At 45.4% G+C, this 16,423-nt stretch overlaps 1 protein-coding gene across 8 annotated transcripts in view; it reads right to left on the bottom strand.

Annotated features, from left to right (window-relative positions):
* PRR5 (proline rich 5) overlaps positions 1 to 16,423 on the bottom strand; it is a 149,516-nt gene that overhangs the window by 75,620 nt on the left and 57,473 nt on the right. For 4 of the 8 annotated variants that reach the window (XM_039541786.1, XM_039541764.1, XM_039541809.1 and 1 more), the window contains exon 3: positions 6,855 to 7,114. In XM_039541786.1, the coding sequence (XP_039397720.1) occupies positions 6,855 to 6,985 (131 nt within the window). In that variant the 5' untranslated portion in view covers positions 6,986 to 7,114. Of the gene's footprint in view, positions 1 to 6,854; positions 7,115 to 7,182; positions 7,477 to 16,423 lie in introns of those variants that run through there. The other 4 variants (XM_039541777.1, XM_039541770.1, XM_039541773.1 and 1 more) reach the window with 3 other exon arrangements.

Here is a 16,423-nt window from a genome sequence, read left to right on the forward strand (position 1 = left end):
GGGTATGTGAGAGTACACCCAAGTATTCGGTAATTGCTATTTGTAATTCTCCTATTCAAAAAGTTCCAGTCAATCAGTGAACAGAAACAGTACCGTGTGAATCTCACTAAAAGTCAAGGGGACTTAAGCTTCTAAGTGCCTAAATCACTTCTGAGCTTCTAAGTCACTTTGGTACTTCTGAAAATTGTGCCCAAAGTGAACAATTTGCAAACACCCATAGACTGAAATTAAGTTGTTTGTCAAACATTTAGTGAAAATAAATGAATTTATTAAAACACAAAGTCTTCAAAGTGCTTTACAACCATTCATTCATTACCTGCATCAACCGTAAACCCACTTGTGAGGGAGATGAACATTATTACCCCTCTTTTGCAGATAGGGAAATTGAGGCACAGAGGGTTAAGTAGCTTCCCCGAAGTGTAACAAAAAGAGTTAGTGTCAGAGTCAGGAGTAGAAGTAAGGAGTTTTTGGCTCCCATTTGTTCCTGTGTTCAAACCAAACTCTCTCTCAAAAGTGGATCCCATTGAGAAGGTCTGGGAAGAAGGAGCTAAGTCAATACAAATACTGTATCTCTGAATCATTAGCCAATGTGGGGAAGGGAAAAACGTCCTAACAAAAGCGAAAGCTTAGTACTTTCAGTTTGATACATTTCAAAGTTTCTTTCATTAGGAAAGTCCTGCTGTAATCTGAAAAGACAGAGATTTTTAATTCAAGATGAAGCATTGCGCCCTCCACTGAGCACTACTTCATGGCAAGCTAGTGTACATGCTATATTCCTGCAAAAACTAATTCAGGTTGTTCCTAATCATGTTTCTCAGCTTGGATTTACCATTGACTTCATTATTGTAAGAAACATCTCCTCCTCCCCCTCCTTATATTTTGGCTTATTTTATTCACTACCTCCTACTTCTTCATTTCCCCTTTTTCCCCTAACACCAAGGAGAATATATGTTCATTTCACTATAGGCTTTTCCGCGGCAGAACCCAGCCAGTATTAACCACTGATTAGGCAGTCAGTGCCAGCTCAGTCAGAGAAAACCTCTCTTTGGATTTCCTTTGCCCTCACAGGGGCCCCCTTGGCTATAAAGATTATAAACCTTGGGTTTCTCAGTCCAATCGGTTTAGTCAGTATGCAGCCCTGTTTACTGCTGCAGCAGAAAACAAGCAGTTGAAGACAATGCCTGTAAAAGAACCTAAATTATTTTAATCCAATGCAAATTTTGTGAGCTCTAATGAAGTTGTATTGTTCAATTATGCTGCTGCTAGTTGCTAGTGAACATGCGTTGGCTGGTGAGTTGGTACACACTGCTTTTGGGGTTCATGGAAAAGCAGGGACAGAAGAGGCTGTGCCCACGAAGTCTAATTTACGTAGTAGTAGGCAGAAGCTCAACAATGATTTACTTCCATTTGATTTGACAGTTTCATGCTGTTTTACAGTACTGTAGCTGCAGAGATGAAGGAACATTCCTGCAGAGGAAGAAACCTTGCTAGGAATGCAATGTGCCAGTGGGGAGCTGGGCAATGACAGAAATGGAACCCAGTCTCCTGCAATTTGCCCTCACCTAGCTACAAAGGGCAGAATTCACCCTGTCACAAATACAAACCCAAGGGCTTAAGCAGATATCAACATAGAAGACGTTGTGAAGGAAACTTTGCTGGACAGCTCATTTTGGCACACGAAATAGCCACAACTCTACTTCTGGAGGGGGAAGCATGGGCTCAGAAGTGGGTGAGCCAGCCCAGAGCCTGCCACCAGCACCCAAACTCCATCCCAGAGCCTGCACCCCTCCACCCATCCTGCAGCCCTACCCTGTGCCCCAGCCCAGAGCCTGCACCCAGCACCCAAACTCCATCCCAGAGCCCAACCTCTCAACCGTCCTACACCTCAATCCCCTGCCCCAACCCAGGGCCTACACCCCAGACCTCCTCCCCCCCCAAACTCCCTCACAGAGCCTTAGGCAGGTGGGGGGCGGAGTTCAGGGTGAGGTGGGCTCTGAGTGTTCTGGGCCCCACCAAAATTTCTACAAACCTGCCACCCCTGATACTTGGGGCAGGGGGGGTGAGGAGGCAAGCAGCGAGTTGGTGGCTGGAGGGGGGCATCCATTTTCAGTATTTTAATTTTTGGTACTGTATTGATTGACTGCTGTGTGCATTAATATAGTGACCTCCTGGGTCTTTGAATGAGGCTTTATACTTGGGGGCAATGGGGTGAGGAGGCGAGCGGCAAGTCAGTGGCTGGAGGGGGGCAAATCTCCCAGATTCAAAATCTGGGACTGTCCCCTTGGTCTTTTTCTCTGGGCTGGGGGTTGTCCCAATGCTGCAAAGAGGGTGTTCCCAAAGGAAGGTGCTTCCTTCTAACCCCCGAGGCCGTCAGTATGTCTGCTCTTCTCTAGTCAGCCCACTTGACAAGCTTGATTGTCCTTGGTCTGGCTCCCAGCCCCTCTCCAAGGGTTGCAGCTGTCTGGAGGTGCTGCCTTCCACGCCTTCCTCTCGTTCATTCAACAGGGTAATTGATTACAAAGTGGGGGGAGAAAGATCTTATTCTACTTCTAGCAAAAAGACATTTTGCTTTTACCTTAATTATTCTACCTTAGGGGCCCGCTATAACATATTACCAAGGTTCAATACAAAGTCATATAAAAGTTATACAAAAATGCATAATGCAGAGATTTATCTACAACTGCATTGATTGACTGCTGTGTGCAGTAATATAGTGACCCCTGGTTCTTTGAATGAGGCTTTATACTTGCGGGCGGGGGAGGGCAGTGAGCGGTGAGTCGTGAGGCGAGCGGGTGGGCAAGCGGCAGGTGGGCACAGAGGCGAGCAGTGAGCCAGCAGGGGTTCTAGGGGCGGGCATGGGGGTTTCTGACAGGGGAGGGAGGAGGTGAAAGGAGGCGAGTGGTGGGTGGGGGACTGACTAGGAGGGACGCAGCAAGCCAGCGGAGGGCTAGGGGGTGAAGAGGGGGATGATGGTGGGGCCGAGTGGGGAGGGGGTGGGTCCTATTTTACTGCTGTGATCTGATCACCCTATGGGCGCCGTTTCTCCCCCCACCCAAACCTTCCTTTTCGGCCCACAGCTGTTTTGCGGGGCGGCGCTGGAGAAGGAGGGTTTGTTTCCATGGGGCGGGCAGCGCTGGGGGTGGGGGGGAACGACAGGATATGAGCTGCATTAAGTTGCAAGAAAGAGCTACATTTATCCCTTTGTTTTGCTGCAGAGAGGGCCTTCTATTATTTACTATGAAATGCAGGGCCTTCACTTAGGCTGCTGTCTCTAAAAATCACTCATGTTTTGTAATATTTATCATGACTTCAGAGCACATTGGCACACATACACTGACGCTCACTCTGTTTGAAAAATTAAGCAGTGTGGGTCTTATAAAGCAGCAGCTCCGCTGGCTTCTCCAGAGGGATTTCAAAGATGCGTGCTATGGAAGTTCAGGATGCCAGTGTATTCACAGTGAAGGGAAAGATGACCTCGTGGCAAAAAGGAAAGGTCAGTCACCGAGTTCACAAACCAATAAAGAGATTACTCACACATGCATGCATGGGTGGCAATTTTGTAGAAATTTTGGTGGTGCCCAGAACCCGCCCCCCAACTCCGCCCCCTAAAACTCCGCCCCCACCTGCCTAAGGCTCTGGGAGGGGACTCGGAGAGGGGGGAGGTCTGGGGTGCAGATCCTGGGCTGGGGATTAGGGTGCAGGAGGGGTGCAGGGTGTAGGCTTTGGGATGGAGTTTGGGTCCTGGGTGCAGGCTCCGGGCTGGGGCAGGGGGTGGATGTGGAGGGGGTGAGGGGTGCAGGCTTTGGGACGGAGTTTGGGTGCAGGCTCTGGGCTGGGGGTGAGGGCATAGGAAGGGGTGAGGGGTGCAGGCTCTGGGAGGGAGTTTGGGGGTGGGAAGGGTGTGTGGGAAGGGGTGCACCCTCTGGGAGGAGTTTGGGGATAGGAGGGAGTGCAGGGGTGAGGGCTGTGGGGCTGAGGATGAGGGATTCATGATGCAGGAGGGGGCTCAGGGCTGGGGCTGAGGATTAGGGTGTGGGGGGATGAGGCCTCGGGCGGGGGCGGTGGGGTTCCGGCTGCAGGAGGGGGCTCAGGGCAGAGGGCTGGGGTGTGGGGTGAGGGCTGTGGGGCTGAGAATGAGGGGTTCATGATGTGGGGGGGGCTGAGGCAGAGGATCAGAGTGCAGAGGGATGAGGGTTGGGGCTGAGGATGAGGGGTTTGTGATGTGGGGGGGGGCTCAGGGCTGAGGCAGAGGATCAGAGTGCAGAGGGATGAGGGTTGGGGCTGAGGATGAGGGGTTCATGCTGCGGGGGAGGCTCAGGGCTGGGGCAGAGGATTAGGGTGCAGGGGATAAGGGTTGGGGCTGAAGATGAGGGGTTCATGCTGAAGGGGGGCTCAGGGCTGGGGCTGAGGATTAGGGTGCAGGGGGATGAGGGCTCTGGCTCAGGATGAGGATTAGGTGCGGGGATGAGGGGTTCATGCTGCGCGGGGGGGTTCAGGGCTGGGGCTGAGGATTAGGGAGCAGGGGGATGAGGGCTCTGGCTCAGGATGAGGATTAGGGAGCAGGGGGATGAGGGCTCTGGCTGGGGCAGAGGATTAGGGTGCGGGGATGAGGGCTCTGGCTGGGGCAGAGGATTAGGGTGTGGGGATGAAGGCTCGGGCTGGGGCAGGGGATTAGGGTGCGGAGGGATGAGGGCTCTGGCTGGGGCAGAGGATTAGGGTGCGGGGGGGATGAGGGCTCTGACTGGGGCAGGGGATTAGGGTGCGGGGATGAGGGCTCTGGCTGGGGCAGAGGATTAGGGTGCGGGGGGGATGAGGGCTCTGGCGGGGGATGAGGATTGGGGTGCGGGGGGACGAGGGCTCCGGCTGGGGATGAGGGGTTTGGGGTGGTGGGGAGGCTCAGGTCGAGGGCAGGGTCAGGGCAGCTGCCTTTCCATTAGTGGAGGCAGGCGCTAGGACCCTGGGGCAGCAGACAGCAGTTCTGCCCGGCAGCACAGAGCAGGCAGGGGAGAGGCGCACGCTGCTTTTTGTCAGGCAGGGACGTGGCGCGGTGGGGGGTGGGGGATACGGAGGGGGAGGGGTGGCAGGCGGGGGCTGGAACCTGCTCCAGGCAGGGACGCGGCGGGGCTGGGGGGGGGGAGGGGGGAGGCCCGCGGAGGCCGGGGGCCGATCCAGGCTGGGCTGGGGGAGAGACCCAGCTCCAAATATTGCTGGAGCCCGGGCACCGCAGATGTATATAACCTGCCGCCCATGCATGCATGGTTTAAACAATACATGATGCGTGACTGATTAAATGCACAGGAGAGCTAACAAGTCTCCTACACACAGATGGGAAATACCCACTGATCATAACTGTACTCACCTTTTCCAAATTCAAAAATAAATAAATCAATAACCCGCTCTTCTCTGACCAGTTCTTGGACTGTGTTTTGCACCAACAGTAGAGACAGTGAATGTGAACAATGCTCATGCAGCACCACGAGACCCCTTCCATACCGTCCCCTAAACCCTCTCCATCTCACTATGCCAGGCAGCCACACCCTCTCCATTCAAATCTGTCCTGACAACTTGCTTCTCCCAGGAGGCCCATAAATGCTAATCTCGGCCAGTGAAAGCTGTCAGCACATTATGAAAAAGTTCTGAGGACCCAATTCTGTCACCCTGACTCACACCGAGCAGCCTTTACTCTGCGAGGAGCCTTACTGATTCCCATGGGACAAGTAGCCAAGTGAAGTACTACTCAACACGAGTAAGGGTGGCAAATCTTGAATTAGCACTGTCATCGGGATCTCACTGTGCATACTTGTATTATTTAAACTGCAAACTTCTCAGGGCTGGGACAGTGTCTCCTTTGTGTCTTGTATTGTTATAATGCCTAACAAGCTGCTCTGATAATAAATACATGAATGAATGAATGAATGAATGAATGAATGAATAAATAATAGCACAGTCATAGTGACAGATGATGTGGCTTCTTGGAATCTTTTTTGCACAATGACATAATCCTATTAGGAAATTTGTTCTCCTGGCCACTCCAGTGATTTCTCTCTTGCTGTAAATATATCTCAGTGCTTTTTAAAAATACCTATCAGTAACATTTCCCAAAGCGCCTAAGTCCCATTTTCAAAAAATTAACTTAAGGCCAGCTTTTTTAAAGGTGTTTAGGCACCCTAATATTAATGGGAGTTAGGCACCTAAATACCTTTTAAAATCTGCGCCTTAGGCACCTAGCAGTCAATGTCTCAATTAAAGTCAATGGGACTTAGGCTCTTAAATGCCTAAGTCACTCACTTTGGAAAATGTTCCCCTAAGTTACTTGAAAATGTTCCACTATCTATTTTGACAAACTGTGATAGCCATAGAAATCATACACAGAAAAAAGTAAGCCTGATGGATTATTTCCCCCCATTCCAAAACATACAGAAAGCACAGCAAAGCAGAACATACGCAGACACTTTTAAAGAAAAGCAAATCAACCTTCAACTAAAATGTCTAGCAAGGTATAAGAATCTATTTGTATGTTGGTGCTTTGAAAAAAGTTCCTGCCTGTCAGAATGAAGCATAGGTTGAACCATCTTCAGGAGGGCAAGTCTTATTTTTCTGTCAGCATTCAGAGAAAGGTTAATAGCAGCCTCAAAGAGTTGCTCCTGTCTGTTATTAAACGTGTCTCTGGTTACATGTTATACATTAATGCAGGAGCCAATGTGTTGTTACGTTCCTGAAATAAAGCACTGTTAGGAACAAACTATCCCAGACTGCGAAACAGAAAGAGATGGTAATTGTGGAATTAAGCATGCCAGCTGCTGTCAGAGAGTTTACAGGCTCCAGGTGAGGAAGTGCATTGAGCAAGACCTTACCTGTTCCAGGTAGCGTTGGAGCAGGCCCGTCGCTGCTGAGTCCCCCGCTCATCCAAGGCTGCCTGCTCTCTCTTGCCCAGATCACTGAGGCTGGGCGAACTCATGAACTTCAACCTGCGAAGAGTCCTCATGGTCAAATGTGTGTTTGTGCGTGGCAGCTACAGATACACCATCCTTTTTACACACACACACACGCAGCTGGAGCAGCAGCAGCAGCAGCAACGCGAGCAGTTCTCTCCGTTTGTTGTTCAAAAAAGAAACTTAAAAAAAAAAAAAGAAGAGAGAACCAGTCTCTATAGAGCACACCTCTGCCAGCAAGAAAACAAACCTTTAATCAGATCAACTGTGACGTCATAAACTGTGGTTAATAATTTCTCCAGTCCTTTTAAAAAATTAAAGCCAAACTTCTTGCTGCTGCTTTAACAGTTTGCTGGGGCCCCTTTTAACCAGCAGCTGCCCAAAGTGGAAAGATTTCCCCTTCCTCCGCCCTGGTGCACCAAAAATGAAGAGTCTCATTCAACATGCTGCATGCTCCACCTGTCATGGGAACTGCTGCTTTAATCAGACAACTGGTTTTTTGAGTTTTTTTTCCCCCAGCCCTCTCTCTTCACTCATAACTGGAAATGAAATCAGAGGGCAACGGAAAAAAACAACAACCAACCAATACTGACGCACTGAGACTTTATTGGAAAGTTTCATAACTGCCTATGCCCCGCCACGTTACGACACTTACACACACACACACACACACACGCGCGCGCACACACACACACACAGCACAAACCTACTGTTTGCCTCAGAGGCTGTTTAAGCTGAAAGCGTCTGATAAGCCACAAGAGTGAGAGTATTAAAAAAAGAAAGAAAAATGAACACAGACCAAAAAGTAGAAGCTGGTGCTTTCATTTTGTGGAACTTCAGAGGTTAAACAGAGTGAATAAGATGATGAACTATTTGAGATTTATTAATGTTTTTTTAATTGAAATAACAGCGTCACAATCCGGGGCACGTCTAGTCTCAACAAAAGCCCCAGCTCAGTTATCTTCAAAGTGAAGAACATCCTGCTCTCTCTGATACTGTGATATTTATGAAAATAATGGTGGAAGATTCTAGCCAATGTTTGACTTGTTGCACCAAGATTCTGTTTCAAATCACAAATTATTCCTTATCAATTAAGTACTGACAGACCTTTGTAACGAGATTTCTAAAAAGAGAATAGCTTGTAATATAGCATCAGGTTGGACATGCATCAGGTGAGCATTATACAACACTTGGGGCCAGATTCATGTTAGTAACAGATTACTCAGCAAACAGCCCAAATTAAACCAAAAGGACTACTTGCAGAGTAAGATACTATTCAGCATAAGGGTATCAGAATTTGTACCTTCTTGTGGGATAACATTGCACAGAACATTTATAATTATTTGTTTCATTTGTTTTACTTCTATATGAAAGTCAGCTGCCTAGATCTGTGAGTAAATTTTGAGTATATGTAGGCTTGGAAGGATTCGATTTTTATTAGCAAATGTCAGTAAACATCAATTTCACCATACACATGCAAACTGATGAAAAATATTTCCATCAATATTTATCGAAATGTACAGGAGAAAGAAAAATGCTACTTGAGAACTTATTAGAGTTTGATTTAAGGATATTTACTCTGTATATTTTGATGTGTGATGTTGACAATCTGTGTTTTAATGGTTACAAACATTAACTTTTGGAATCTCAATGTCTACGGTCATTAAATAATTATTGCCTGACCTGCCCTTTGTCTGATATGCCTCCCATAATTTCCTACAACTGTAAACAATAAAAAGAGAAAAAAAGCTTAAAAATAAACAGATATTATCCTTCAAATTCTGCCACGCCTAAGTATATGTATGTCCTTAATAACAAATTAATTATAAGTTAGAGGAGCGAAAACAGATTTTGAAATTCATAGATGCCTTATCTGAATCAATAATTTGTAAGCATTGTCAAAATCTGAATTTATTTATTTATTACCTCTTCCCCCACCCCACAGCCTGAAATTTGGCTCAGCTCTTTGCATATTGTTTGGGCGGGATGGGGAGTTGATCAGATCACACAGGGGGAAAAAAAACCACATTTTATCTTGGGCTGATATTAATGGTCAAGTGAAGACTAGGTTTAATTTTCTGTTGGCTGCCCCTCCCACCCAAAAACTTGAAGTATGGGAGATGGGCATCATAACGTATGAAATATGAAAAATTCATTTTTAAGACAAAGATCTAAATCTAACCTACCTTTGTACAAAGACTTGGTTATTTCTACTCTGTTCCAAATGTTTAAACCCCTCAAACAAAAAACAAACAAACAACAATCCACTATGTACAAGGCAGCAAAGGGAAAACACAAACAGTATATCACTGTATTCTAAATAGTGAGATAGCTTCTACAGCATACAAATCAGTGACCTCAAACAGATACAGTAGAACCCTGTTTCTTCAAATAGGATGGACATTTAATTTATCTGGATGAACAAAGGGGGAAATTGGGGAACATAATTTGTATTAAGGAGAGTTTCTCTGGTGAGGTGGTTCAACTAAGCAAGGATTTACTCTGTTTAATTAAATTACTAGCCGATAACCCGGTTAATCTGTGCTAATGTAATTCTGTCTTGTTTCGGTTTCTAGTCTCCTTTGGAGGAAACAATTACTGCCTCTCACCTGTTGTGAGGTTTTACAAAATGTGGATTAAATCTTTCTTGGAATTTTAGTTCCTTCTCCTTTCTTGACAGCACAGGAAAGCTTGCAACTGCACATTGGTTATGCCTGTATATTAACAATTCTCTTAATACAATGATCATTTTTAAACTCCTCTCTTAATTGCTCTTCTTCCTTTGAATGCTCCACTTGCTCACTTGAGTAATCTCAGTGCTTGTGATATGTTTTCAACTGCCCATAGGAAGTGCTGCTGAAAAAAAAGCAGTACCGGGCTTCACACGAAACTTGCTAACAGAAGGAAAAAAACTCTCTCATTCTGTCACTTCAAATTCCACGTCAATAGCTGAACTGCACTCACTTCTATCCCACAGTCTCAATAACTGGCCTCTGCTTTTGAATACTACATTCAGAGTCTGCGCTACACACAAAACAAACCACAAGGGATGAGAATCATTTCTAATTCCACTACAGTTTTCTCCGTTCAGTAGAAGTGGGCAGGGTTTGTTTACACTCCTTCTTCCTCCCACTAACCTGGAATCTATGCCTCCACCTGATCAAATGTTGATTTACAGATAAGCTACTTTGCTTTCAATGAAGATTGCCTACATTCATAACAACAGAAGGGTATTTAGAACGTACACTGCACCCTTCATTCACAGACCTCAATCACTGTAAGCATTAACTAAGGGCTTGTCTAGCTGGTGAAACCAGAGTAGCTAGCGTGCTTTAAATTAACCTCCTACTTTACTTCTCACTAACAGCTCCATGTAGACAAGTCCTAATTCAGCCTGAAATCCCTGGGAATCAGGCAAAATTTATTACACCCATTTAAAATGAAGCACACGGGGAAAGCCGTAGATCACACAGTGCACCAGAGCTGAGTTGTGAATAGAACCCAAGAGTTCTAATTCCCAGTCCCATACTGTAACCACTGGCTGCTAGGCCATGATGCTAGGAAAAGCATAGTGCTGCCTGGCGTAAGGGGCAAAGAGGAAAGAAGGGATGGTTAGGAGAGGGGGGAGGAGCAACAGTGATCCCTGACTGACTTTGGCTGCATCTGCTCTTAAACAGTGGTGTGTAGACGAGAGGGACTACACATGTACTTTGCAAGGCTCTAGCAGCAGTAAAAGGGTCCCGCGGTGGGGAAACGCTTTGGGAGCAGGCTTTCCCTGCTGCCAGGGACTTTCCCCACTGCCTCCACCCTGGCAGAGCCTTTCCTCACGGCTGGATCCTTTCTCTGCCATGCGGAAAGGCTCTGGCAGCAGGACACTACATTGCTAAAAATAGCAGCACAGAGGTGGAAGGCACTGCCTGGCATGTAGAGAGCCACGCAGGAGCTCTCTGGGCATTCAGGTGTGTAGGACGCTTTACCCACCTAAGCCTTACCTCAGGCTTATTTATACACATGCTAGCTGGGTGTGCAGTCTCTACACTACATGGTGCTGTAAGTATGGACGTAGCCTTTGAGAGATAAAAGGGCAGGGTGCTGCCATTGCTCTGCAACCTCCTTACTAAAAGAGCAGCCCCTAAACACCACTCACTTCAGAGTAAAGGGTTTAAATAGCAGGGACTTTCTGAAGGCTTAAGTATTGCACAAGTTTTTGGGATGAGCTCACCAAAACCAACTAGTGACACAGGAAAGGGAGGGGAGTTGCCTGGTTCCATAATGAATAATTAATGAATCTTAAATACAAACAACACCTGGCACTTATATAGAGTCAAGCCCCCCAAGTACTTTACAGACATTAATTAATTCAATCCTAGCACACAGCCGTGAAGCAGATAAGTATTGCTGTCCCTTTTTAACTCACATGGGACTGTAGCCTAAAGGTTAAGTGACTTGACCAATGCCACACAGTGAGATGGTAGCAGAGCAGGAACAGAACCTTTGAGTCCAGTCTCCTATGCTAACTACTATACACAACACTGCCACTCAGCCATTCTTCTTGGTCTGATCTTTGGAAACCTGTTCTTCCCTCCAAGAGGACCCAATAAGTGAATACGCAGCTTGCACAAAACCCTAATGAAGTCAATGGGACTTGGTATTGGTGTAGGGGTCTGTTCATAATGAGTCACTTGCAGGACCAGGATTTAAAAAGACCACAACTTTGACATTGAGTAATGACAGTTATGTGAGTTTACTGAAGGGAGACTAGTCTCCCAGTACACGTGGACAGTCCTAGGTGGTGTGCACTGTTGTTGCAGCCCAGTGCCAGGGCCCTGCACGGAAAATAGTTTAAAAAAATAATTTAAGTAGAACCCTAAAGTGTATCTATTCTAAATAGAATATGTTACTTTGAATGCTGTATTTTAATTATTATGGTAGTGCCAATCCCAAGGATTCAAAAATCTTGAGTCAGGTCCCACCCCCCCGCCAAAAAAAATCATGTGATTCGCTTAAAAATAATAAATATTGGGTTCTTTTTATTTGCCTTCTGGCTTTTGAGCTTTTTGGGTACAATTGGGTCACATTTTCAAGCTTTTCTGAACAACCAAGTGGGCCAGAAACTTATTTAAAAAAAAAAAAAAGCAAGCTGAGATTTTCATATTATTCACATGACTCCAGGAGCAGGGGCTTTAATAAACACTCCAAATATCAGGAGACTCACAATGAAATAAAGCAAGCTGGCAACTGTGTTGGGCCAAATTATTCCCTCAGTTCCACGCATGTCACCACACTGACAACAAAATGAACACAGCAGTGATCATGATGAATGTATGGGAACATAACTCAGAACAGAATTTGCCCTGTCAGTTATTTCATTAGAGATTTGCTGGGTCTTTTTAATTAAATATTGGCACTGGAGAAAGATCTCTTTTTAATTAATACGAAAATGCGAATTCCTTTAATTTTCCCCACGTTTTAGGGGGATTTGAGGGGAGGGGAGAATTATCCTAGAAATGCTGATTATTCTTTTGAGTGCAACTAAATAACAGAGAGTTGAACTCCAACTCTTTACAGAAACTAGTTACAAACCCCACTAGATGAATGCACTTTTAGATTTTATAAACCACACAGCTAAACTGAAAACATGCCTCAACACATGCCAAAGCCAAGAAATTAGCCTTCTGAAAAGCCACACTTCTTAAAGGCACAGAGCATCTTGTTCCACCAGCAGAGGAAAGGGGAAAGAAAGCTCTGCTTGGCAGGAGGGAACGGGAGTGGAATGAAGAGGGAGGAGGGGAAGCACTATAACTCTGAATGCATCAATTCTTTCAAGATAATCTCCCCTTAATGCTCCCTTGTCGGTAGGAAAAAAAGAACAGTTGAGAGTAAGGAAAGTATAAAACCGAATTTGCAACTAGTCCATGATAAAGAACCTGGAAATAAAAGCAGCTCACTAGGGTAGTTCCTGCTGTTATTTACCATGGCTGGCCCTATGATAGCAATAAAGTGTTACTGTAGAGTGTGGCCTGTCGTCTGACTCATCACTTTCTAACCTCAGCTCTATTCCCATAACTCCATGGAGCTCTTTGCAGAGCCTCACATGAGGGGCTTTTGCCTCATCATGGTGGTGGTGGTGGTGGGGGGGGGGACTTTGCTGCACAGGTGGCATCCCCCTTCCAGCCAAGCAGGAGGAAATGAGCCTGTGAAGGATCCCCTCCACTGAGGTCAGTAAAGGGGACAATCTGGGTCATGCTGCCATTTTGCACTAACTTTTATAACTGCAGCCTCTCTTTAAACATATGAGATGTGTTCCTCAATTGGTTCAAGTCAGTGCAGCTCCACTGACTTCCACCAGGCAACATCAATTTACCCCACATGAGGGTCTGGCTCATTATTAGTGTCTGTGAGAAAATGTATTGGGACACTACCAAGTAAACAGCAAGGATTCGGGATAGAAGAATACTCCTCACTTTTTAAAAACAAAATTATTGTACGCGCACAAATGAACAAGCTCAATGAGCACTAAGGAAGAGAAATGTGGTCTAGCACAACAGTTGGGAGTATAGGCCTTAAAGGCCATGAATTCCTAAATTCCTATTCCAGCTCTGGACTCTCTCTATGGCTTTGGGCTCTCACGTAATCTTTCTGCCTCAGTTTCTCCATCTGTAAAATGAGATAATTCAGACCAGCTTCACAGGACAGCTGAAAGGATGTAAGGATTGAGCCCTGATGCTGCATTGCCAACTGCACAGCTGAACCCCTCTACTGGGCAAAGCCCCCTTTAACCTTAGTGGGGCTCTGCATGGCTGCGGGTTCTACGCTGTTAGTTCGTAGGCTCCAGTGCAGCACTAACACCTTAAACCTGTCTCTTAGGTTTACAGTGCCTAGCACAATGGGGTCCAGATCGCCGATGAGGTCCCAACACACAACCGTAATACAATACAAATAAAATAAATAAATAAAAATGACGGTAAAACATTCACATCTAAAAATTTCCATTAAATCCCTTTCCATTCCCCAAATAGCAGTTAAAAGTGTGCAACACATAACATACAGTATGCACGTACTGTATGCTGCTAATTCTCTTCTGCACCCCGCCCCTCCCCCCAGGAAATACTGTGATTGAATAAGAATCAGGCCACGTTCCTGAAGCTGTTGCCTGTTATGTCGCAATCAAAAAATGCCAAGTGTTTCCACCAAAGGACAATGCCAGCAGCTCTTCTGTTTGCTCATTATCTCCTTGTAGGGGTTGGGAATTAAAGTGAGTGTTGTAATCAGAATGAATATGGTGGAATGTTAGGTGAGGAAGAGGAAGTGAAGATCAGTGCCTTAGTCTGCATCAGCTAGATCATCTGTAATTCTCTCTCTCAACCTTCACTTTAATAACCTACAGGGGCTTTTCTTTATCAGTACTAAGACCTCTGGGCAGCACCAATTCAAGGTCTCAGTGCCACCCACGCACCCAAAGCCACTGTGGTACAACCCATTCTAAACCGTGTAAATGGTATGAATGCCAAACCAAACACATGGCTTTGTTAATAAATGGAATATAAAGTGAAACATAAACTGATGTTTCGAATTCTGTCCAATAAATAACTTCATTATTTAAAATGTTTATTATCTGTTTTTACAAGATCATGGTATAGTAGAAAAATAATCTTAAAAAGCAACTAAGATAATAATGTTTATGACTTTTTTTCAAATGCTGTGTGAATTCTTTCATAAATTGCTTACCATGCATGATATTAATAGGATCTCTGAACACTATGACCTTGATGGGACAGTTCGAGTATCATTGTACTATTTTCTACAGTTATACATGGTACAGTGCCTTCCAAATATATGAATCCTGGGAGATCTGAGCTGTGTGCTGTGCCGCACTGCCCTTCTTACATCCAAACTGTTCCGATTCAAGGTCTTCTAAGAAGGCTCTGATGGTCTTGGAAGGTCACCAAGATAAAGAGCCCACTTTGGTAAGTAGCTGAGTTTCTAATAAGTTGCAGTGGTAGCCAGCTGTTAACAGCACGAAAGCAGAGCTCTACTGTTAACATGTTCATGTGAGAATTATTGGAAATACGGCCCTGCTTTAAGATTACTGCCAATCCCCATGAGAAATTCAAGTAGGTCAGCAGCACAGTACTAACCAATGAAGTGGGAGCACTTCATATTTTTTGTATCAAAGTATAAAGGATACTTTGAGCTTCTTTTTCTGGGTCCCATAGTGCTTTTCCTTAAAAGTACTTTACCTTTCTGCAACAAAGTGCTGAGTACTGCAAGAGCTACGAAAGCCTGGCCATCAATATGGATTCGCTTTTTAGAACATGTATCATTTCCCTTTGGCCTTGGAAAGATTCATTTTTCAAAAGCAAAAGTTACCTTTGAGCACAGTCCACGTGAAGTATGTTCTATGAGGAAATTACAGCTTCTACTGAACTCTCTTTTATAAATGAAACCAAACATTTTAAAACTGGCCAAAGAAGTCTTGCTTCTTGAAGAGAGCAACTCCAAAATGGCAGCCACAAGCAGGGTGGTGAGATTTTGCAGCTCCTGCAGTGCAGGATGTGGTATGCCACATTTTAAAGTGATGACCTTGTACAACCATTTCATACAAATGATACTTACCACCCACAGGATTTTAGCCTAATTTAGAGCACCTATATATAGGTTAAACAATAACTACAGAGCAAAATGCTGGTGCTCAAAATACCAAGGGTAAGAATGGCAGTTCCACACAACTGATTTTAAACTTCCACATTTGAATCTTTCATGTTCCCTGATGTCACAAGACTAGCAGGTCTCATTTTCTGTGGCATCCCAGCATGTACTGTGCTCATGATGTCACAACCACTATGGAAGCCCAAGAAAAGCCCACATCTCACTTTGAGAGGGTCAGGTGAGAGCTGGAAATTTAGAAAACTACACAACAAGGTTTGTGAAAATTCTTAACAATGCCTTTGGCTGTGTTTGTCAATTTACACAATCATCTGATACCTCCTTCCCACACCAGCCTCAAGCTCCAGGCACGTGTCGCAGTGGCTGACAGTATAGTGCATATATGGTCAGTATAGTGCATACTGAGTTGCCATTCAGAGTGGAAGCTAGTGTCAACATCAGGGCACATGGAGAAGAAGAAGAAGAAGAAAAAAAGCCTGGAAGAAAACCTGCATTTCCGTAAGTCCCAGTCCTGCACTTTTATCCAGGGAGCAGAGCTTCCTCTCTCACAGAGAAACCCAAGTGGGGAAGCCTGGGGAGGTGAAGAAAACCCCATGAGGTTTCCCGTCTGGAGCTTGACATATATTGTTCAGTCATGCAGAGGAGGGGGTTCTCCTACCAGTTAAAGGACAACTGGTTTAGGACCTCCTTTCTTCTATAAAATGAACACAGCCTCCACCCTAATCCTTTCCTTCAGTCCTGAGAGTGGGGAGTGGCAGTAACCTCACACCTTTCTGTGCAGGACAAGGGACAGTAAAACATGGAGATGTCCATGGTTCCTGGGA

This window comes from Mauremys reevesii, linkage group 1 (genome assembly GCF_016161935.1).
Source record: "Mauremys reevesii isolate NIE-2019 linkage group 1, ASM1616193v1, whole genome shotgun sequence".
Classification (NCBI taxonomy): Eukaryota; Metazoa; Chordata; order Testudines; family Geoemydidae; genus Mauremys; species Mauremys reevesii.